General features: G+C 45.4%; 1 protein-coding gene across 4 annotated transcripts in view; it reads left to right on the top strand.

Annotated features, from left to right (window-relative positions):
* Positions 1 to 23542, top strand: part of LOC144948270 (NACHT, LRR and PYD domains-containing protein 3-like) — a 57551-nt gene that overhangs the window by 22773 nt on the left and 11236 nt on the right. For all 4 annotated transcript variants that reach the window (XM_078877693.1, XM_078877695.1, XM_078877696.1 and 1 more), the window contains exons 2-6: positions 9071 to 9461; positions 11449 to 13165; positions 15614 to 15697; positions 17706 to 17789; positions 23042 to 23125. In XM_078877693.1, the coding sequence (XP_078733819.1) occupies positions 9095 to 9461; positions 11449 to 13165; positions 15614 to 15697; positions 17706 to 17789; positions 23042 to 23125 (2336 nt within the window). In that variant the 5' untranslated portion in view covers positions 9071 to 9094. The remainder of the gene's footprint in view (positions 1 to 9070; positions 9462 to 11448; positions 13166 to 15613; positions 15698 to 17705; positions 17790 to 23041; positions 23126 to 23542) is intronic.

Below are 23542 nucleotides of genomic sequence, written 5' to 3'. Positions count from 1 at the left end.
GAGTAGTGATCCACTAATGTAGATTGTAGCCTGGTTTTTAATTTGAGTGGGTGTGAGGATCGATAATGTTACCGTTGTTGGAAGAAACATGAAAAAAAAGTTAACTGAAATGAAATGCCTGTTGGTTATCCTCGTCCGGGGGAGGGGGCGTGTGTGTTTTTTGCTCTCAAAGATAAGTGTGATTTGTAGAGTGTCTTGTCTAACTGATCTAGTTCGGTGCGTGTAAGTCTGATTTTCTCTGAGATAAGAGCTAAGCTAGTTCTAGACAAAATTCGTTTCGCATTAGAAGAAGTTACAGCAGCAGATGTTAGTGTAAATGCGTTTGGTATTACCTTAGAGTCGCGGCATCTCTTCAGAAAGGTGAGAGACTCGATTAGCCGAGCCTTCTTATCCCGGAGCTTGTTGAAGGATCTCAAAGTTATGTGGAAACCCTCCCCGTAGAGGCGGTTAAATTTCGATTTAAAGCTTTCGTGACTGCAGGGATTCATCTTCTTGGTTCTTTCGGTAAAGTCACGTAGAAGGGAAGTAATAAAATAATAAAAATAAAACATAATAAAACAATTCTCACGACGTTTCGGCCATAACGCAAGCAGCCGTCCTCAGGCGAAGAATGAAACACCACCAAGCTTGGAGTGTATATTTAAGCTGGGTTAGAGGGGGGGAGGTGGGAAGAAGAGCGCCTAAACAAAATAATTTGCATATCAAGAGGAATTCAGCATATGGAAAATGCGTAGGAGGTGGGCGGGGGGGGTTCCAAATCAATACTATGCCCGTGCATTATGCAGGATTAGCAGCATCAAAACGGGGGAGGGGGGTAGCATTAACAAAGGAAAGGAATGTTAATAGTATGTAGCTCATCTTCTTGGTTTTTTCGGTAAAGTCACGTAGAAGGGAAGTAATAAAATAATAAAAATAAAACATAATAAAATGAAACAATTCTCACGACGTTTCGGCCACAACGCAAGCAGCCGTCCTCAGGTGAAGAATGAGACAATCCAAGCTAGGAGCTTACATATAAGCTGGGTTGGGGGTGGGAGAAGAGCGCCTTAACCAAAAGAATGTGCATATCCAGAGGAATTTAGCATATACATGGGAAATGCGCAGGGGGCGGGGGGGCTTCAAAGTCATACCATGCCCACGCACTATGCAGGATCAAGAGCACCAAGGGGGGGGGTGCAGGGATTAGCATTAACAAAGGAAAGGAATGCCAATGATATGTAGCTGCAGTTACTAAACAACACCGTAGAAAACTAAAGTATAAACTACATACAAAAAACTAAAGTATAAACTGCATAGCACCATCAGTATACTTACTATACTCTACAATAAGCTGAGTTACTAACAGCAAGTAATACATTACAATTCTACGTCGTAAAAGTTATATAATATGCTTCCATCTAAACTTTATTATCTTACATCAACCGAGCATATACCGTACTATATACTGCCATAGATAAACCCAACATTAAATTATATACTGTATTGCAATAAACCACATTTCAACATAACACTATGTATTATTCTACCTACCCTAATGTGTATCAAAATGGTTTATTACGTCCTTCCAATGATTGCTAAGCCAGAATCCATCTTCTCGATTAAAATTGTCTCTGTGTTTGTATATGTGGATCGCCTCATGAACGAATCTCTCATGATAGCCAGGTGGCTTGCAGAGAACCTCTGTCTTGGAGAAGTCAATGTCATGTGAGCCCACTGAGTTGTAACAGTGATCTGCCACGGCTGAGGTGTTTGTCCTACCGTGTTTCAGGTCAGCTTTATGTTCACGGATGCGGTCCGAGACATGTCGTTTGGTTTGTCCAATGTAACTGCTACCACAGAGGCAACTTAGTTTGTAGACACCAGGGTGCTGTATGTCTGGAACCACATCTTTTACAGACGGTACCAGATCACGGATTTTATGTACTGTGTTGAATCGGACCTGGATCTTGTGTTTAATCAGGATTTTGGAGATCTTTTTTGTGACCCCAGCAATGTAAGGTAAGGTGATGGTCTTGAAAGGCTCCTCAACAGGATCCTTCTTGATGGTTTGAGAGATGGCTTTGCGGATTGTGAAGTCGGAGTAACCATTAGCCTTAAGTGCTTGGCGTACGTGTTTGAGTTCACTGGAAATGTGTTCATGGTCGGATATGCATTGGGCTCTATGATATAGAGTCTTGATGAGGGAATTCTTCTGGGATGGATGGTGGTGGGAATCCGGTTTTAGATAAGCGTCCGTATGGGTGGATTTCCTGTAGACAGAGTGGCTCATTGAACCATCAGGTCTCCTTTTGATTAGGACATCCAAAAAGGGTAGCTTGCCATCATTTTCGACTTCCATGGTGAATCTGATGGCTGGGTGTATGGAATTGATGTGGTCAAGAAATTGGTCTAGAGCAGGCCGGCCATGTGGCCAGATGACAAAAGTGTCGTCTACGTACCTCTTCCATAAGGTCGGGCGTAGAGTGGCAGTCTGGATGGCGTCCGTCTCAAATTTCTCCATGAAGATGTTAGCTACAACCGGAGATAGGGGGGAGCCCATTGGGGTGCCCTCAATTTGCTTCTAGAAAGTTTTATTCCAGGTGAAGTATGTATTGGTTAAGCAGTGTCTCACCAGGGGGGGTACCCCAGCATTCAGTCCCTGATGAACCAAGTCTTCAATGATTGCGATGGTGTCAGGTACAGGAACCTTGGTGAATAAGGAAACCACATCAAAACTGACAAGCAGGTCGTCTGGGGACAGGGCAATCCCCTTGATTGTCGATACCAGGTCAGTAGAGTTTAGTACCGCAGAGGTGGTTTTTCCAGTGAAAGGCCGTAGGATTTCAGACAAAAAACGAGCCAATTTATAGGTGGGGGAGTTGATAGTAGAGACAATGGGACGAAGAGGTGTATCTTCTTTATGTATCTTTGGTAAGCCGTATAATCTTGGTGGCCTGGCTGCAGAAGGTTTCAACGAGAACTGTTTGGTCTGATCAAATAAAGCGGTTGAATCAGAAATGATATTGTTGGTTTTAGTGACAAGGCTGTTGGTGGGGTCTCTTTTTATTTTTGTATAGCTGCCATCGTTGAGTAGTTCTTGAATTTTGTTGTTGTATTCTATTTTGTCCTTGATGACAGTGGCATTGCCTTTGTCGGCTGAGAGGATGACAATGTCATCCCTCTTTTTTAATTGAACTAATTCAAAACGCTCATCTTTGCTGATGTTGCTAGCTGGCATCTTGGCGTTTTTGAGGGTTGCAGAGATTTCGGATCTAGCTACGTCTGCAGCGATGTGACTCAAGCCCTTGAGAGCTACATCTACTCGAGCAATTATATCATTAACTGGTATGTGTCTAGGTGTGACTGCAAAGTTTAGTCCTTTAGCTAAAACGGATTTCAAACCTTCAGAAATAGGCTTGTTACTGCGATTAATTACGACTTTGTTAACATCTAGCTTTTCAATGTGTGGGTCCGGTTTCTTGTTTGAGAGGCGGTTGAATTTGGAAATCAAGTTGTCCTTACATTTAGTCGACATAGCGGCAGCTGAAGAGGCAGTCATTTTTTCTACATGTTCCCAATCCGATGTGGACATTGTTGCACTCAAAGATAAGTGTGATTTGTAGAGTGTCTTGTCTAACTGATCTAGTTCGGTGCGCGTAAGTCTGATTTTCTCTGAGATAAGAGCTAAGCTAGTTCTAGACAGAATTCGTTTCGCATTAGAAGAAGTTACAGCAGCAGATGTTAGTGTAAATGCGTTTGGTATTACCTTAGAGTCGCGGCATCTCTTCAGAAAGGTGAGAGACTCGATTAGCTGAGCCTTCTTATCACGGAGCTTGTTGAAGGATCTCAATGTTATGTGGTGTGTAGTATGTAGCTGCAGTTAATAAACAACCACGTAAAAAACTAAAATATAAACTGCATAACAAACTAAAGTATAAACTACATAGCATCATCAGTATACTTACTATACTCTACAATAAGCTGAGTTACTAACAGTAAGTAATACATAAAAAATTCTACGTTGTAAAAAATTATATAATATGCTTCCATCTAAACTTTATTCTCTTACATCACACGCGTCTATACCGTACTATATACTGCCATAGGCAAACCCAACATTAAATTACATACTGTATTGCTATAAACCACCCTATACCTTATACATTTTAATATAACACTATGTATTATTCTACCCACCCTAATGTGTATCAAAATGGTTTATTACGTCCTTCCAGTGATTGCTAAGCCAGAATCCATCTTCTCGGTTAAAATTGTATCTGTGTTTGTATACGTGGATCGCCTCATGAACGAATCTCTCATGATAGCCAGATGGCTTGCAGAGAACCTCTGTCTTGGAGAAGTCAATGTCATGTGAGCCCACTGAGTTGTAACAGTGATCTGCCACGGCTGAGGTGTTTGTCCTACCGTGTTTCAGGTCAGCTTTATGTTCACGGATGCGGTCCGAGACATGTCGTTTGGTTTCCCCAATAATTGCTCGAGTAGATGTAGCTCTCAAGGGCTTGAGTCGCATCGCTGCAGACGTAGCAAGATCTGAAATCTCTGTAACCCTCAAAAACGCTAAGATGCCAGCTAGCAACATCAGCAAAGATGAGCGTTTTGAATTAGCTCAATTAAAAAAGAGGGATGACATTGTCATCCTCTCAGCCGACAAAGGCAATGCCACTGTCATCATGGACAAAATAGAATACAACAACAAAATTCAAGAACTACTCAACGATGGCAGCTATACAAAAATAAAAAGAGACCCCACCAAGAGCCTCGTCTCCAAAACCAACAACATAATTTCTGCTTCAACCGCATTAATTGATCAGACCAAACGGTTCTCGTTGAAACCTTCTGCAGCCAGGCCACCTAGATTGTACGGCTTGCCAAAGATACATAAAGAAGATACACCTCTTCGTCCTATTGTCTCTACTATCAACTCCCCTACTTACAAACTGGCTCGTTTTTTGTCCGAAATCCTACGGCCTTTCACTGGAAAAACCACCTCTGCAGTACTAAACTCTACTGACCTGGTATCGACAATCAAGGGGATTGCCCTGTCCCCAGATGACCTGCTTGTCAGTTTTGATGTGGTTTCCTTGTTCACCAAGGTGCCTGTGCCTGACACCATCGCAATCATTGAAGACTTGGTTCATCAAGGATTGAATGCTGGGGTACCCCCCCTGGTGAGACACTGCTTAATCAATACATACTTCACCTGGAATGGAACCTTCTACAAGCAAATTGAGGGCACCCCAATGGGCTCCCCCCTATCTCCGGTTGTAGCCAACATTTTCATGGAGAAATTTGAGACGGACGCCATCCAGACTGCCACTCTACGCCTGACCTTATGGAAGAGGTACGTAGACGACACTTTTGTCATCTGGCCACATGGCCGGCCTGCTCTAGACCAATTTCTCGACCACATCAATTCCATACACCCAGCCATCAGATTCACCATGGAAGTCGAAAATGATGGCAAGCTACCCTTTTTGGATGTCCTAATCAAAAGGAGACCTGATGGTTCAATGAGCCACTCTGTCTACAGGAAAGCCACCTACACGGATGCTTATCTAAAACCGGATTCCCACCACCATTCATCCCAGAAGAATTCCCTCATCAAGACTCTATATCATAGAGCCCAATGCATCTCCGACCATGAACACATTTCCAGTGAACTCAAACACGTACGCCAAGCTCTTAAGGCTAATGGTTACTCCAACTACACAATCCGCAAAGCCATCACTCCAACCATCAAGAAGGATCCTGTTGAGGAGCCTTTCAAGACCATCACCTTACCCTACATTGCTGGGGTCACAAAAAAGATCTCCAAAATCCTGATTAAACACAAGATCCAGGTCCGAATCAACACAGTACATAAAATCCGTGATCTGGTACCGTCTGTAAAAGATGTGGTTCCAGACATACAGTACCCTGGTGTCTACAAACTAAGTTGCCTCTGTGGTAGCAGTTACATTGGGGAAACCAAACGACATGTCTCGGACCGCATCCGTGAACATAAAGCTGACCTGAAACACGGTAGGACAAACACCTCAGCAGTGGCAGATCACTGTTACAACTCAGTGGGCTCACATGACATTGACTTCTCCAAGACAGAGGTTCTCTGCAAGCCATCTGGCTATCATGAGAGATTCGTTCATGAGGCGATCCACATATACAAACACAGAGACAATTTTAACCGAGAAGATGGATTCTGGCTTAGCAATCACTGGAAGGACGTAATAAACCATTTTGATACACATTAGGGTGGGTAGAATAATACATAGTGTTATATTAAAATGTATAAGGTATAGGGTGGTTTATAGCAATACAGTATGTAATTTAATGTTGGGTTTGCCTATGGCAGTATATAGTACGGTATAGACGCGTGTGATGTAAGAGAATAAAGTTTAGATGGAAGCATATTATATAATTTTTTACAACGTAGAATTTTTTATGTATTACTTACTGTTAGTAACTCAGCTTATTGTAGAGTATAGTAAGTATACTGATGATGCTATGTAGTTTATACTTTAGTTTGTTATGCAGTTTATATTTTAGTTTTTTACGTGGTTGTTTAGTAACTGCAGCTACATACTATTAACATTCCTTTCCTTTGTTAATGCTACCCCCCCCCCCCCTTTGATGCTGCTAATCCTGCATAATGCACGGGCATAGTATTGATTTGGAACCCCCCCCGCCCACCTCCTACGCATTTTCCATATGCTGAATTCCTCTTGATATGCAAATTATTTTGTTTAGGCGCTCTTCTTCCCACCTCCCCCCCCCTCTAACCCAGCTTAAATATACACTCTAAGCTTGGTGGTGTTTCATTCTTCGCCTGAGGACGGCTGCTTGCGTTATGGCCGAAACGTCGTGAGAATTGTTTTATTATGTTTTATTTTTAATATTTTATTACTTCCCTTCTACGTGACTTTACCGAAAGAACCAAGAAGATGAATCCCTGCAGTCACGAAAGCTTTAAATCGAAATATTTTCATGGCCAGGTATTTTAGCGCAACCATTTACCCTTTTATGCAACATCACAACATTATAGACCTGTTTCGATTTAAAGCTTTCGTGACTGCAGGGATTCATCTTCTTGGTTCTTTCGGTAAAGTCACGTAGAAGGGAAATAATAAAATAATAAAAATAAAACATAATAAAATCATTCTCACGACGTTTCGGCCACAACGCAAGCAGCCGTCCTCAGGTGAAAACCAGGTCTGTCGAGGCGACAGCGTCTGAATGAAACAGCACCATGCTTGGAGCATATATTTAAGCTGGGTTGGAAGGGGGGGAAAGCGCGCCTTGACAAAATAATTTGCATATCAAGAGGAATTCAGCATATGTATGGGAGCATCATTATTAGCAGCATCATTGATGCATCAATGATGCTGCTAATCCTGCATAATGCACGGGCATAAGTATTACTAATCACATACCTGCATTTCCCATACATATGCTGAAATCCTCTTGATATGCAAATTATTTTGTCAAGGTGCCCTTTCCCCCCCTTCCAACCCAGCTTAAATATATGCTCCAAGCATGGTGCTGTTTCATTCAGACGCTGTCGCCTCGACAGACCTGGTTTTCACCTGAGGACGGCTGCTTGCGTTGTGGCCGATACGTCGTGAGAATGAATTTATTATGTTTTATTTTTATTATTTTATTACTTCCCTTCTACGTGACTTTACCGAAAGCACCAAGAAGATTATCGACCTGGTTCATAGTTTTTATGGCTTTGATCATTCGATCACGGTTTCCGGATTCGTTTTTGTAATTTCTCATGTCACTCTCTCCCGCTGTGGGACTGTGTGGTGTGAAATTGTGTTGCACATAACCAGAATCTGCACACACCATGAGTTTTTGTGCTCCGTTGTCGGTGGCAATTGCCCTCCCTGCGACAATATGCACATTTGTCGACTCAGTGAGTCGATTTGATTCCATGCCCCGTGGTGTCTCCCTTTTTGTGCTTGCGAGTGTGCTGGATTTCAACACAATTCCCGATACGTTATGGATCTTCATCTCCTCCATTTCAGCACTCCGATCTACATCCATCCTCAATGTATCAATGCACAATTTTTCATTCAAAGGCTGACGTCCGCATTCCTCAGGGTGTATTTCTGTGGCCCGATCCCCTGCACCCTTCGGAGTACAACCGCGCGATTTTGCGACACCCCGGGCGGCTTTTCCCATTACCTGGCGGTTCGGTTTTTCTCTTCCTCCCTGCTGTCTGTTATCTCCTATTCGATCACACCTCAATGTAGTGATGTTATTGCGTTCGATAGGTGTGTCAATTACGGGAGCGATGCTTGCGTTCTCTACCACATTATCCGAATTGGTACTCGATGCATTTAGAGTTTCTCGATTGTGGTTATCCTTCTGGTTTGCCTTGCAACTAGCAGCCTGCTTACATTTTTCAATTGGGCTGTGATTTTGCTTTAATTCCGCGGGTGGTGTGCTCTCTGGCAGCTCATTCTCAATTAATGTGGGTGATTCATCACGTGTTTGTGCCGCATTTTGTATCTCAGTTAAGCCCATTTATTTTCCTTTATTACCTGTTTCTCTACTCCCTCCTGGTATAGCTGGTGGGGGAATCGGTCGGAAATGGGAAGATTGTGTTTGACCTCTCATGTGCCGTTGCATTGGGTACTGATAGGATTCTGCTCTTGGCCTCCACATCCTGCGATTCTCGTAAATATTTGGCTTTCTGTGCTGTGGTCGCCTCCAGTCTATGTGCCTCCCTTTCTCTGGATTGTTATTTTGCCATTTGTGTGTGTAATTATGTTGGTAGCTTGTGGGTGCTTGTTCCTTTCTGCATGGAGGGGCTCTGCATTGAATGCCTCGTATTTGGAGTGCGATGGCTGCTTGTGTGATTTTTATTTCTCTCTGAGAGGTTGGGTTCATTATCCTTCTCCCTGTGTGTTGGGTCCGAATTATGGCTCTTAGTTCTGTGTAGCCATGCCATGTAAGCTTTATTCTCTATGCGGTGTAAGGAGGCTGTCTGATAGTCATTGTAATGATAGTAATCATTGTTACATTAATTAATAAATGACTCACAGTTTCAAATGTTTTATTTATTTAGGATATCTATCATCAGCTGATTGCCATGGCTTCAAATTCTGGTCCCTCGTGGAAAGTCATTAAAAAGCACCGAGTGTATCTGGAAGAACATCTGTATCCATTTGCGCCGGACGTGCTCAGCCGTTCGGATCAAGATGACATCATTCGGCGCAGGGAGTACGCACAGCTCCGAAGTGACACGGACCCCGTTGGACAGATCAGACGCCTCATCGACCTGGTGCTCGACAAGGGGGAGGACACCTGCAGCCAGTTCCTGCAGGAGGTGCTTCTGCCGCTGAGGTCCAGGATCCCCCAACTGAGCGAGTGGGTCTCACGCCACCAGGAGGATCTGCGCGGACTGGGCCTGACACTCGGCAAAGACGGGGACAGTGGCGTCCCTGGAGTGGCTCTTGGTGAGTGGAAGTTTGTATGGACGCTGTGGCATGTGAACATTCACAGCAGAACTCGTCCACATTTGAGACAAATAATGTTTTAACCTATGGGACACCCACTATAGTCGCAGTATCAAAATAATGAAAACTATTTCAAAGGAACCACCTCTGTGCATTTCGCAGATGACACAAACCTTGCAGACCTGCTGGTACATGGCTCAATGCGAAAGACACACACTAGCGATGAGCACACCAGACACTTTTCCCATGCAATCAGAGAAGATGCAACACAATTCCCTCTTCACGTCAACCAATAACACGGATTAAAACTTCCAGAACGTTCATGAGAGTTTATGGTTAATATTGGTCACAAAAGACTGTTAACTCTCAGAGCATCATTTGTGATGTACCAATATGTTTACATGGACCTCCACCAATCTGGTTTGCTCTGCATCGCATGTTAAATGCTGTGGTCTCTGCTACATTGGAGAAACTGGTAAATTCCTCAGTATTAGATTTGTCCAACATCTTCTGTGAGCAGGACCCTTTTTGCCGGTATCAAAATAATGAAAAAGATAATAGGCTCTAGCCTTTCCGGCAATGATATAAATGTTACGGTGGTTCAAACACCAAATAGGCACCTATTGCAAGGCATTACTTTGGTTAGACAAGGCAAGCATGGAGGCTGTCTTTGGTGTAGGACAATTAGTTTCAAAGAGAATGCATAGGTTATTCTTATTACCAAATAATGTTTGCATGATGTTGTGTTGAGCCCGAAACGTCGTGATTTATTTTATTTTGCACCTACGTAATGTTTGTATGTTTTACCACAGCCATGTGTGGTTAATACAGATTATATATCTTGGAATAGGTGTCTATTTGATGTTTGAACATTTTAACAGTTTTTTTTCTTCAACTCATAATATTTTGCAGATCTGATGATACAGTATAGGAGTGACTGTCTTTATAAGTGATAATCAAAAAACAAAGACAAAGATCCCCCAGGATAGCCGTAACAGACTGTTGCGGATAGTGCTGTTAGCAAGTTACACCTATGAGTGCCGGCACGGCACACAAGGGGGTGGGTAATCAGTAACCACGCCTGGCCACCTTTCACTCCTCAGCGGCAATGCTGAGACGACCTAGTGAAGCCCCAGGACCCAATTAGATAATTGTCACAGGTGTTGGTTGAGAGCGAGAATCAAACTAGCATCGCCGGGTTCGTAGCGCAGCGTGCTAACCATTTCACTACCACTCCGCACACACGCACACACAGTGTCACGCACACACACACACAGTCATTATAATGACAGCTATCCCCAATCTAAATTACAATTATTAATACTTCACAGTGCTTTGTCAATCAATGAAGTGTCGTTTCTGGGTTGGTGAAGGGCTGTCAGAGGTATGAATCGCCGGTCACAACACTGACCCCTACTGAACAACTGTGAAAAAGAGCTTCATAGCTCATCGGATTCCTCCAGGACAAATAAAGATTCTGATTCTGGTCTTAGCCATGGCTGGGAATTAAACTTAGTTCGACTGATTTATAGCACAGTATGCTAACCACTACACTTATGTTCTGCTGTATTTTAATATTCAATATCATACTCCTGTCGATATTATGTTTGATTGTGCTGCTATACATTTGCACACAATGATGATAAGCCACTTCGTTGAGCTATCATTTGTGATAGCGAGGTCGCTTCAGAAAAAGCGCTATATAGCTCCATGGGCGTTACCTGGTAAGATAAATTAGTTTACTTTTCTTGGTATATATTTCTAAAAGATTTGGTTACCTTTTCTATGCTTTGCACTCCTCTCGTGTTTTGTACTCTTCTCGTGTTTTCTACTGTTTGTTGTTGTGACGTTCTTACCCTGTACCCCTCCTGGACATCTGTGAAAAAAAGATTTACAGCTCACCGAATTCCTCCTGCAGTATAAATACAGATTCTGATTTCAAGGCAATAAAAACATTAACACGTTCGACTTGATTCTGTCACTTTAGGTAAACATCTCGAAAGATACAGGACTTACATGAAGAGAGAAACCTCATTTATACAAGACTACCTGCCCGGAGAAACGATATTCATACCAGAAAGATTTGTGCAGCCTGTGTTGGTGTGTTACCACCGTAGGGGTGAGAGGAAGAGGCACGAATTCCTTGACAGGGCCTGTGAGCATGAGACGATGATGCAAGAAGCGATTAGCAATGGCATGACCTTCCTGCAACTCTTTGACCCAATGGAATCCAATGGAGAGCCGCCTCGACTGGTTGCTGTGGTTGGGGTTCCCGGCATTGGTAAATCCACTCTCAGCAAACTGGTTGTGTACAGGTTGGTGACAGATGGCAACATATTCGATCGGCGATTCAAAGTTGTTATCTACATTCCATTCAGAGAGATGAGTGATATTGGCGAGGTGTCACTCGCAGAGTTACTGCGCACACTGAATCCAAGTTTGGGAGAGATAGCCGATTATGTATTTGAAAAACCAGAGGAAGTCTTGTTTGTGATGGACGGTCTGGATGAATTTGGGAGGCATCTTGACTTCTCAAAGGCTTGTAATGATCCCCGCGAGAGAACAAATTTGGAAGCGCTCATTGCTGGTTTGGTAACTGGAAAGCTCCTCGCAGGATCTTCTGTTTTGATAACGACCAGGCCGATAGCGATGGAGAAGTTGGATGCAGTGAGAGTTGACCGCTCAGTGGAGATAACTGGGTTTTCTGTGGAAGAGAGAAAATCGTTCTTTTGCAAATTCTACAAGGACCCCATCCTGGGAGAGAGAGCGTATCAGCTTCTGGAGAAAAATGCAACGCTGAGTGATTTGTGCTACAATCCCTCGTTCTGTCACATGTCCGCCATTACAATTGGGGATCTAATAAAACGCCCGGGCACTTCTGAATTTGCCCTGAGGTCTACGACGGATCTGTTTACACGTTACTTGTTCGTGCTCATCAAACACCACACGGGTGATTCAACAGAGACCAGCAAAATCATTGCATCGCTTTCTAAAATGGCTCTCGAAGGGGTACATGACAATATGCAGATATTCACGCGCGCGCACCTTCAAAAGTTTGAGGTCACCATTGCTGAAGGATCGAGCACATTCATCAATAAGGTTTTTAGATGGGATGGCATCAGGCGCGACACGTTATATTCATTTTCCCACCTGACAATCCAAGAATATCTTGCCGCCCTGGCGGTGTATTTGGAACAACCCAAACGTGGATTCTTTGCGTCAGTCTCCGAGCTAATATGGCCCTCCAAGCATTCAGTTGCCCGTGTAATCAAGGCTATTGAGGACGACAAGGACGGGCGCTACGACGTGTTTCAGAGGTTCCTTTGCGGACTGGCCACAGATGCTCCATGGAAGATCCTCGATGGCATTGTTGACCCTCCGTCTGTTGAGTCCCAGACGGCAATCAACGAGTGGATCACGCTGCACAACAGGACTACGCGTAACCAGAACGGCCACCGGCTCCTCAGTCTGCTCCATCGGCTGCACGAGCTGCAGGACCCGGGGGCACTGAGCGAGGCCACCGGCTCCATGGCCGCGCTGGACCTCTCCTACACGAGGCTGTCCTCGCTCGACTGCGCCGCGCTCTGCTGGACGCTGCAGTTCCGGGACGAGCCCGTGCACCGCCTCAACCTGCAGAGCTGCGGCATCGGCACCGAGGATATGAAGAGGCTCCAGCCTGCGCTGCACAGGTGTAAAGTGTTGCGGTAAGACTCGCGCGCCTTGCGTTCAACTGCTTCACAAATGGTGTGTTTGCGTGCGAGTGTGTGTTTGTGTGAGAGAGGCAGAGGAGCGACGCTCAACAACCAGCGGAGCGCCGGGCTGATAAAACACGTTGACACAGTAGGGGGCACAGGTGGTGCATCGGCAGTCATCTGAATCAGTCAAACCCATGGCACCTGCTGGGTCTGTCCCATGACGTCCTGCCAGCGGGCGTTCGACACTTCACATGGCTTTAACGTGCACATAGCCTGGCACAAGCGCCGTGGTGATGTCACCACCACTTAGTGGCGAATGGCAGTTGTTGTTGAGTGTGTGTGAGAGAGACATAAAGACAAATTAATAACAGTACCAAAAACTTGAATATATCTCCCAACCTTGCCACTGCCTCGTTTCAGGCTTTTCTTTGCGTAATCTTTGGGTCACGCCACACTGGCTTCATACTCACTTTACCCTCACACTACACCATACCTCATATTCCTCCACTACACATCAAGACAAAGATCTCCCGTATAGCCTTAACAAACACAGCACCTGAGGGGGTGGGTGGCCAGCACCACTCCTGGCCGCCTTTGTCTCCCCCAGTGCTGATGTTTATCCACCGCACCAGATACTCATTTGAGGCTGAAGCGATCTAGGGAATTCCCAAAACCGGTTCAGATAATCGTCACCGGTGTTGGCCGTGAGCGGCAAGCGAACTCGGGTCGCAGGGTTTGTAGCGCATTTACCACAATCTGCTCACTACACACTACTGTATGATAAATACGAAAGCACACGCGTCAGCTGAAGAACGCGCGCGAACACAGGCTCGCAACAAAAGTGTGGCCCAAAGTCACGTGAAGAAATGCTGACAACCACACCACGACACTTAGACGAACTCTCATATACAACAACGAGGTAGTGGCAAGTCAGGGAGATAAATTCAAGCTTTTGCACTGTTATTAATTTGTCTTTATTTCTCTCTCTCACACACACAACAACAATCGTCATTAAGTGGCAGTGACATCACCACGGCGCTTGTGCCAGGGTATAGGCACTTCGAGGCCACGTGAGGTGTTGAATGCACGCTGGCAGGTTGCTACAAGACAGATCCAGAAGGTGCCATGGGTCGACTGACTGAGATGACTGGCCGATGCACACCAGCTGTGTCCCCTACTTTGCCAATGCACACACACGTGTGTGTACTGTACACTAATGCATACATGTTACTACACACATACACACTACTGCTTTTAGTCTGCAGAAATTTAAATGTAGAATGAAGTATATAACGATAGGATTAACACGATAAATATTCATATATGACATTCATGAGTAACTTTACTTCTCATTGCAGAATATTAGCATTGTGCGTAAACCACGGCGACATTGTGGTCTTCATATGAGACGTCATTCTTCCAGATTCTAACAGTATAGTACAGTATAATATTCCACATGAAATCTGTAAATGACAAAAAACCCATTATAATAGTGCAGTCTGGTGCCTTAAGCCTAACCCATCGAAGAGCGTCATCTCCGCCTTCCACCTGAACAACAGACAGCTTTAAAAACGTTTAACGTTAATTTCTGTGCGGCGAAGCTAAGGCATGATGACCACCCTCGGTATTTAGGAGTTACCCTGGATCAGACGCTTAACTACCATCACCACCTCAACCAAGCTTAAGATAAAATGAAAGCACGAGTGACTTATTCAGAAACTTGCAGGGACAACCTGAGGGAGCGATGCCAGCACGTTGAAGATATCAACGCAGGCTCTTGTTCACTCTACTGCGGAGTACTGTGCCCCAGTGTGGGGTGCAAGCCCTCACACAAACCTTGTCGACGCCGAAATTAATAATGCGCTTCGTATCATCAGCGGTTCGCTAAAGTCTACTCCACTCCCGTAGTTTCCTGTGTTGGCGAATATTGCTCCGGCCAACATCTGACACGATGATGCGACGACATGGCAGTACAACAAGATAATGAAGAACTTCACTCTGCCGCTCCACCAAGATCTAAAGGAACCCCCACACCCAAGGCTTAAAATACAGGAAACTGTTCTGAATACGCGCCTCCGCTCTAGCAGCCAAAATTAAAGACACCTCCACTCGGTGGTCTGAATCGTGGGCGGCTATGGACGTGGCAAACAGAAACATAATTCACGATCCGACGGTAGAAGTACCGGGATTCTCTCTTCCATGACGACTGGGCCACGCTGAACCACGCTCGAACACAACATGGCAGATGCACGTACACGTTCCATAAATGTCAGATAAAATAACATGCTTTACCCTGTCCGTATGTATGTTGAACTTCTTTTGACCGAAAGACCCAAATAACATAAACACGGTGTATATGTGCTGCTCATGTTCACCACTTGCCACATGTTTGACGCTGCAGTTCACGTGGGCTCAATGAGTCAGGGTTGTCCCCTTATTTTGTCCACTTGGGTTTAGGCTGAGTGGCAACAGCCTGACAGAGGGCATACAACTGCTGGCAGACGGCATGGTGGGGAGAGAAGGAAACTTGGAGACATTAGAGTGAGTGATGTCCTGATGCAATACACATTCACGTACACACACATTAACATAGCTACTTGGTTTTTTGTATGCACACGGTGCCGATCGCCGGACTGGTGCAGCCTTCGGAGCGGTATTATGGCGATCGCCGGATTGCATGCCTGTTTTGCCAGATCGGCCTGGAACTGCCCGGTAATTTTAGAAGCTGGATAGTTGCGTGCCGGATAATCGATTATCTACTGTAATGGCAGTCTCTTATCCGCAGTGAGCATTCCAACATTCTATGTGACCACAAGCAGTTGTTTGCTGCTGTTTCTGGAAAAACCCCAAGATTGGAGTGGGCAGGATCAGGACCTACAGCACAAGCTTAGTTTGTTTTTTGCATGTCGATTAGCAGGGTAATGGCATTGAAGGTGGGGAGGGGTCACTAGCCACTTGCACATTTGCAGAGCACCCATTGACCACCGTGGCAGCTGCGAGCGCCGAGAGGGGGACCGCGGTGAGTAGATGTTAACTACCTTGCCTGGTATGCAGGAGTACGTGAGTTCGATCCCGACCCTGATGTATTTGGAGTTTGCATGTTATACCCGTAGACGCTTTAATTTTTTATTGGGTCCTCCGGCTTTTCCCTCCATATTTCTAAACATGTGTTTTAGAGTATTTGGCTGCTATAAATTTCCACGTGATAAGCCACTTCGTTGAGCTATCATTTGTGGCCAGGTTGCTTCTGAAAAATAGCCTTCCTAGAATGGCACTACTCACAGCACACCACAGTGTTACCGACCGGCAATCAGCAAGATGTTTTTTTTTTCCAGAGGTGTTCACATACAAAGACAAAGATCCCCCATATAGCCTTAACAGACCATTGGGGCAAGTGCTGGTAGCGAGTAGGAGAAAATATGAAGGCCGGCACAGCACATGAGAGAGTGGGTGGCCAGCATAACAGATCTAGGAGAGACCCAGAACCAGTTCAGATAATAGTCACTGGTGTCGTCAATGAGCAGGAATTAAACTTGGGTAGCTGGGTTCATAGCACAGCGAGCTCATCGCTACACACTTGTGTACATGTGTAGAGAAGTTCCGACGGACGTACTTGGAGGTAAGTTAAGGGCTTTCGCCAGGGTTTATTAAAGCTTATCAATATTACACAAGGGTACACAACTCCCAGGGGCTAGGGTTCCTACTCTGAGTCCGGGTCCCTGCCGGCTAGCTCCGGTTTCTCTCTCTCGTGTCGGATCGTGGACTCTGCCGACTCCACCGACCAGAGAGAGAAGCACCTCTATCGGCTACCACCGGCTTTTCCCCAGACTCCCTATTCGGTCCCTTTCTCTACCCCTGGTTCACCTCTTCACCCTGCTTACTCTACCCGTTCCCACAGTGACCCCGCTTACGTCACGGGGTCTCCCTTAAGTACCCTAGGAGACGTGACGTCATCACACTGAACGGCACACCTGACGTCATGTCCCCATTTTACTCCTCTACACATGCACAAAGGAAAACGTCGCATTTTAACCCCATGAACCTCAGAATTAGAATAAAAATATTTGTTTATACTGGAGGAAGGATCCGATGAGCTATGAAGCTTCATTTCACCAATGTATAGTAGGGGCATGGGGTAAGAACATCACAACAACAATACAAAAACACAATTGGAGTGCAAAGTACAAGAAAGGTAAACACATCGCCTAAACATACAAATAGAACTAAACCATCCCCATCCTACCAGGCAAAGCCTACTTCAGCATTGACTTGTTTTTCAGAAGCGACCTGGCTATCACATATCAGCAAAAATAATCAAAGTAATCTCAATGCATGTTTCGAAAGTGAAACAGCGGTTGCTATTTGTGAGATCCCATTGAAGCTGGCGTAAGTTTAATAGGTGCTCACAGACTCCACAACCATGCTCCTCACCAACTCGCCCCCCATCCACCACTAACCCCCTGAATCACCGCCAGTCATCGATCCACACTATGCCCCCCCCCCCATGCTCTCCTACTGTCCCCTCATTGTCTCTCTCCCCTCCCTGTAGTCTGGATTGCTGCTCACTGACGGACAAGTCAAGTTCTTCCCTCAGAAACATTCTTGAGGCCAACGCAAAGTTGAAAAAACTCCGGTAAGAAGCTCTGTTGCTCGTTTCTCACATCTGCTCTTTGCACAGAATATTGTTATTGTTGCTATTAATATAAACGAAAATTCTTGATTTGAAGCTTTTGTGACTGCAGGAATCCATACTCTTTGGTTCTTTCGGTAAAGTCACGTAGGTAGAAAAAATAATAGATCACGACGTTTCGATCGCCACACAAGCAGTCGTCTTCAGGTGGGAGAGAGAAACTAGCAGCTGAAACAAGTCCTTAAATATATAGAGCCGAGAGGGGTGGAGGGGGGGGGGTTACCGCATCGGGCAAGAGGGTGGGGGCTAGAGATTGTGCCTTAGCGAGTGGGAAATTCAAAGATGGGAGCCGAGATGGGGGGGGAGGGGGAAGGGGGGGTTGTGGTTGAAGCACGACGACTCAGAGCTGAGGAGGTGGCCATTGTATTGTGAGAGATTAGCATGTCAATGTAAACGAACCAACGCAACGTTGGCTGTGCTAGTGAGACATCCAGCTCGTTAGAAAACGAGGGAAACAAACGAGGGACAGCACCACATCGAGGGAAGGAGAGAGAGACACACACCGAGAGGCACACCCACACACAGAGAGAGACACAACAACAACAACCACCATTCGCCACTAAGTGGCGGTGACGTCACCACGACGCTTGTGCCAGGCCATGTGCACCTTGAGGCCACGTGAAGTGTCGAAAGCCCACTGGCAGGAGGTCACGGGGCAGACCCAGGTGCCACGGGTTGACTGACTGAGACGACTGAGATGACTGGTTGATGTACCACCTGTGCCCCCTACTGTGCCAATTTGCTGTGCTTTAGCCACCCGGCGCTCCGCTCGTTGTTGTGAGAGTCGCTCCTCCGCCCTCCATTGTTGTTGGAGGGCGACTGCCTCCAACTGCCCAGTGGCATCCTTCACGAGCCTCCTCCACTGAGGCCGATCTTGAGACCGCTGGTACCAGTCATCGGCAAGTCCACTCAGCTCCACGTCCTCCTGCACCACATCACTCCATCTCTTCTCTAGCCCATGCCTCGCCCACTTAGCCCCCTCGATCCGGCCAAACAAAAGCTGTTTAGGCATGCGGTGGCTGGGCATGCGGGCTACATGACCCAGCCAACGCAGCCTTGCCTGCCGGAGGAGTTCACTGATGAGACCTTGTCCAGATCTTTCAAGGATTTGTGAGCTCTTAACACAATCCAGCCTAGTGAAACCTGAAGCTTAGTGCGGAGCAACAGACCAGGTAGCTTCCACACAGCGTTACACAACCGATGAAAAGATATTGCCGCTCGACTGATTCGGAGTGAGACCTCTGCTGTTAAACTGGAGCTGGTCATAAGCACACTACCCAGGTATGGGAAACTCTCCACTCTCTCCACTACTGCCCCATCACCGATTGGGAGTTGTGAGCTGGAGTGTCCGATGGTACAAAATACCCAGGCATGCGCTTAGTTTTGGTGGGGCTGATGGTAAGGCCCCACCTCTTAGTGGCACGCTCCAGTCTCAGCAGCAGCATCTCCAACTACTCCTCTGAATGAGCAGCTATTACCAAATCATCGGCATACATAACGTGGTTAATCAATAGGGAGCCATCCCTACCTGCAGAGTGGAAGAATGGCAGGCGCATCTTACAGATGACTAGTCGATGGTCAGAGGGCAGATCAGCTCCACGGTAGGTCCTGGTGTCAAGGACATGGGCTCGCATCCGCTGGTCCGTGACTATGTAGTCCAGCAGGTGTTCTTGCTTGGACCCGGCATGCATCCATGATGTTGTGTGGATGCGCCGATGCCGGATGTGCGTGTTGGTAATTACAAGCCCATGGGCTGCACAAAAATCTAGCAGCCTCCTACCGTTGTTATTGAGCTGATCTGGCCCATGCCTTCCAATCACTCCAGACCAGGTGCCAGCATCATGACCAACTCGGGCATTGAAGTCACCCAACAAGATGACTCTGTCCCGAGTGGCCACTTTAGCCAGCACCTGTGACAGGAGGTCATAAAAGGCATCTGGGAGAGACACACACAGAGACACACGCATAGAGAGACACATATAGAGAGACACACAGACAGAGACACAGAGAGAGATAGACACCTAGAGAGACACAGAGAGAGAGAGACAGAGAGAGACACACACAGAGACACACACAGATGACCACACCCAGAAAGAGACACACAGAAAGACAAACCCACACACACAGAGAGACACGCACACAAAATGACACACATACACACAAAGATAAACAAAGAGAGAGACATACAAGGAGACACACAGAGAGAGACACACAAACCGATAGACACACACACAAAGAGACACACACACAGAGACACACACACAACAACATCACAGCCAGTTATAGTCTGCTAAAAAACGAGAGCCACCGCCACATCGAGGGAATGGGGCAACGTTGGCTTTGTTAGTGAGACATTTAGCCCGTTAGTGTAAAAACATTTAACTTGCTAATGTAACTCAGAGAGTCGGAAATAACTGTTGACAATGGCAGGTAGGATGGAAACATCAACAACCAGTTAAGACTTTACCTGGTTAATAATGTCCTTCCAATGATTGCTCAATTTGTACCCATCTTCTCGGTTGAAGTTATGTCTGTGTTTATATATCTGGATGGCTTCATGAACAAATATTTGATGGTAGCCCGAAGGTTTGCAGAGTAGCTTGCTCTCGGAAAAAAACAATGTCGTGTGAGCCCACCGCGTTCAAGCAGTGATCAGCCACGGCAGAGCTATTGGTCCTACCGTGTTTCAGATCTGCCTTATGTTCACGAACACGGTCCGAGACGTCGTTTCGTTTCCCCAATGAATCTGCTACCGCAGACACAACTTAGCTTGTAGAAACCAGGGTATTGGATGTCAGGAATCACATCTTTAACAGATCGGATCAGGTCACGGATTTTGTGTACTGTATTGAATCGAACCTGGATCTAGTGTTTGTTCAAGATTTTGGAAATCTTTTTGGTAAGCCCTGCTATGTATGGCAAGGTGATGGTTTTGATTGGGTCCTCAGATGGTTCTTTACCCATGGTTGGGGATACAGCTTTGCGGATTGTGCGGTCCGAATATTCATTCATCTTGAGAGATTGGCGTACGTGCTCCAGTTCACTGGATAGATGGTGCTGGTCGGAGATGCAATGGGCCCTATGGTGTCGTGTTTTGATGAGGGAATTCTTCTGGGCTGGATGGTGGTGGGAATCAGGCTTTAGATAGGATTCCTTTAGATAGGATTCCTTTCTAAAGCCTGATTCCCACCACCAAATATGATTCCTTTAGATAGGATTCCCTGAAAAGGTAAAAAAAATAATCTATTTATGGTGTTCATTATTATTTTTGTAACGTGAGAAGTTACATAGGTGTATACAGTTTTTAAGTTAGCAGTAGTTGGAATGACTGTCTGAAAATCACTTGAAAAGCATTAAGATTTCACAATTTTTATACACTTGATTACCATCGAAATCTCAAATTGTATTCGCTTGATTAGAATAGAGAACTCTGTATCCTACCCCTGTTCCAGACCGATGTACATGTGAGCAGTTTTCTACCCATAGTTTATTGGTTTATTTTAAAATCTGACTAATGCCCTATATATGTAAAGCCATTTAGGGGATGATTTCTCGGTTACCCAGGATCCCTCCTTAATTGATACCAGCTTCAGGAAGTTTTACTGGAACCTTAACACATTTGTTAAATTCATCTTCATATTCACAATGTTAATTATAAAACACGTCCCTGTGATCATAGATGCAAAACAACTCGTTTAAAAACTACTGATCCAACATTATGTTCATATAAATGCAAACTTTTCTAGATTATAATGGTGCAGTGCAGAATGACAAAAATTGTTGAGTATAGCAATGTTTTTAAATGTCTCCTGGTTTATATATATAAATGTATAACACTGGAATAAAACTGTAAGCAGCTGTGCGCTGGTCATGTTCACCGGGATTTTGAGTGTCCAAAAGTTGTTGCATATCTTATTTTATACTCATAGTGCCTTAGCTCAAGGGGGTTTCCATAGTTTAAAATCGGTAACCAAAACAGATGTCTTCTTGTTTCTTTCGGTAAAGTCACGTAGAAGGGAAGTAATAAAATAATAAAAAATAAAACATAATAATAGTGAGAATTATTTTATTATGTTTTATTATTTATTATTTTATTACTTCCCTTCTACGTGACTTTAACGAAACAACCAAGAAGATGAATCCCTGCAGTCACGAAAGCTTTAAATCGAAACAAAACAGATGTATTTATATGGCAAGAACAGTACAAGGGCCGAGGAATGAGAGACCATAACACAGGGCACGTGGGGTCACAAAAGGGCTGGAATGGACGGTGGAGAAGAGGTGAGGCTTTAAGAGAAGAATGAAGGGAGATTATGGCGGGGGACTGCTTCATGTCAGGGGTAGTGTTGAGTCTATGGGCATTGTTGAGTGTATGGACAGTGTTGAGTATATGGACATTGTTGAGTTAATGGATGATAGAGAAGAGGTGAGGCTTTAAGAGAGGAATGGAAGGAGGTTATTATAGAGGAGGAATGCTTCATGTACAGTGGCAGTATTGAGTCTATGGGCAGTGTTGAGTCTGTCAGCAGTGTTGAGTATAGGGCAGTGTTGAGTCTATGGGCAGCGCTGCTTCATGTTTAAGATAAATTTATTTCAGTGGAGCGGTGCAAGGAGAGTGAAAAAGTGAAGACGGCATTGAGCACAGGGAGCAGGAGTGACATAGAGAGACCGAGAGAAGATTGGGAACGATTGAGGAACAAAGAGGACGAGAAGGGGACATGGAAGGAGACGAGAGAGGCGAGATCAGGTTGGGAAATGCCATGGAGAGATTTAACAACTCGCGCCAGGTAAATGATGTTGAACAGATAAAAGCGGCAGATGTGAGTAGTAGCATATATGTGGGTGGAATGGGTGAGGGAAGAGGCAAAGGTGACACAAATGTTGAGGGAAGCGCAAACAGGAGTGAGGGAGAGAGGAGGGAAGGAGATGGTTGGGACGGGAGGAGGAGAGTGAGAGGCTGTCAAGAAAATGATTGAAGTTTTAGACGAATTGAGAGAAAGAAGACGCCATCCAATATTGGATAGCAGCAAGACAGGTGGAGGAGATGTCAGAGGAAATATCAGGGGTGAAAGAGGAAAATAAGATGCGTGTGTGTCGCCAGCAAAGAAATGGTGAGGAAAGCTGAAAGAGGAGATAATAGATTCAAGGGCTGCATTGAGTCGGCGTTCTTCCTTCTTTCGTCTACGTGGGTTTAGGCTGAGTGGCAACAACCTTACAGACATCATCCAACTTCTGGTGGATGGCATGGCGGGGAGAGAAGGGCGTTTGGAGATGTTATAGTAAGTGATGTCCTCGTGCAACCCACATATACACACTTACATACACGCGTACATACACATATACACATAACAACAACAGCTGCCATTCGCAAGTAAGTGGTGGTGATATCACCACGGCGCCAGGCCAGGTCCACTTTGAGGCCACGTGAAATGTCGAAGGCTCGCTTGAAATAAGCACACCAAATGAGGGAAGGAGGGTGGGTGGCCATCATTACGCCATTATCACCATTATCTCCTCAATGCTGATTTTCTCACACTGCACCAGGTAATTATTTAAGGCTCAATTGACCTAGTGGAGGCCAAGGACCCGTTCACATTTTGATAACCAATGTTGGCCGTGCGCCGGAATCAAACTCGAGTCGTCGGGTTCTTAGACCAGTGCACGAACCACTGCGTCATCGCCCCTCACCCCATGCA

Source organism: Lampetra fluviatilis, chromosome 48 (genome assembly GCF_964198595.1).
Source record: "Lampetra fluviatilis chromosome 48, kcLamFluv1.1, whole genome shotgun sequence".
Taxonomy (NCBI): Eukaryota; Metazoa; Chordata; class Hyperoartia; order Petromyzontiformes; family Petromyzontidae; genus Lampetra; species Lampetra fluviatilis.
Note: the sequence above shows the minus strand (reverse complement) of the source record. Positions and strands in the feature narration are given on the sequence as shown.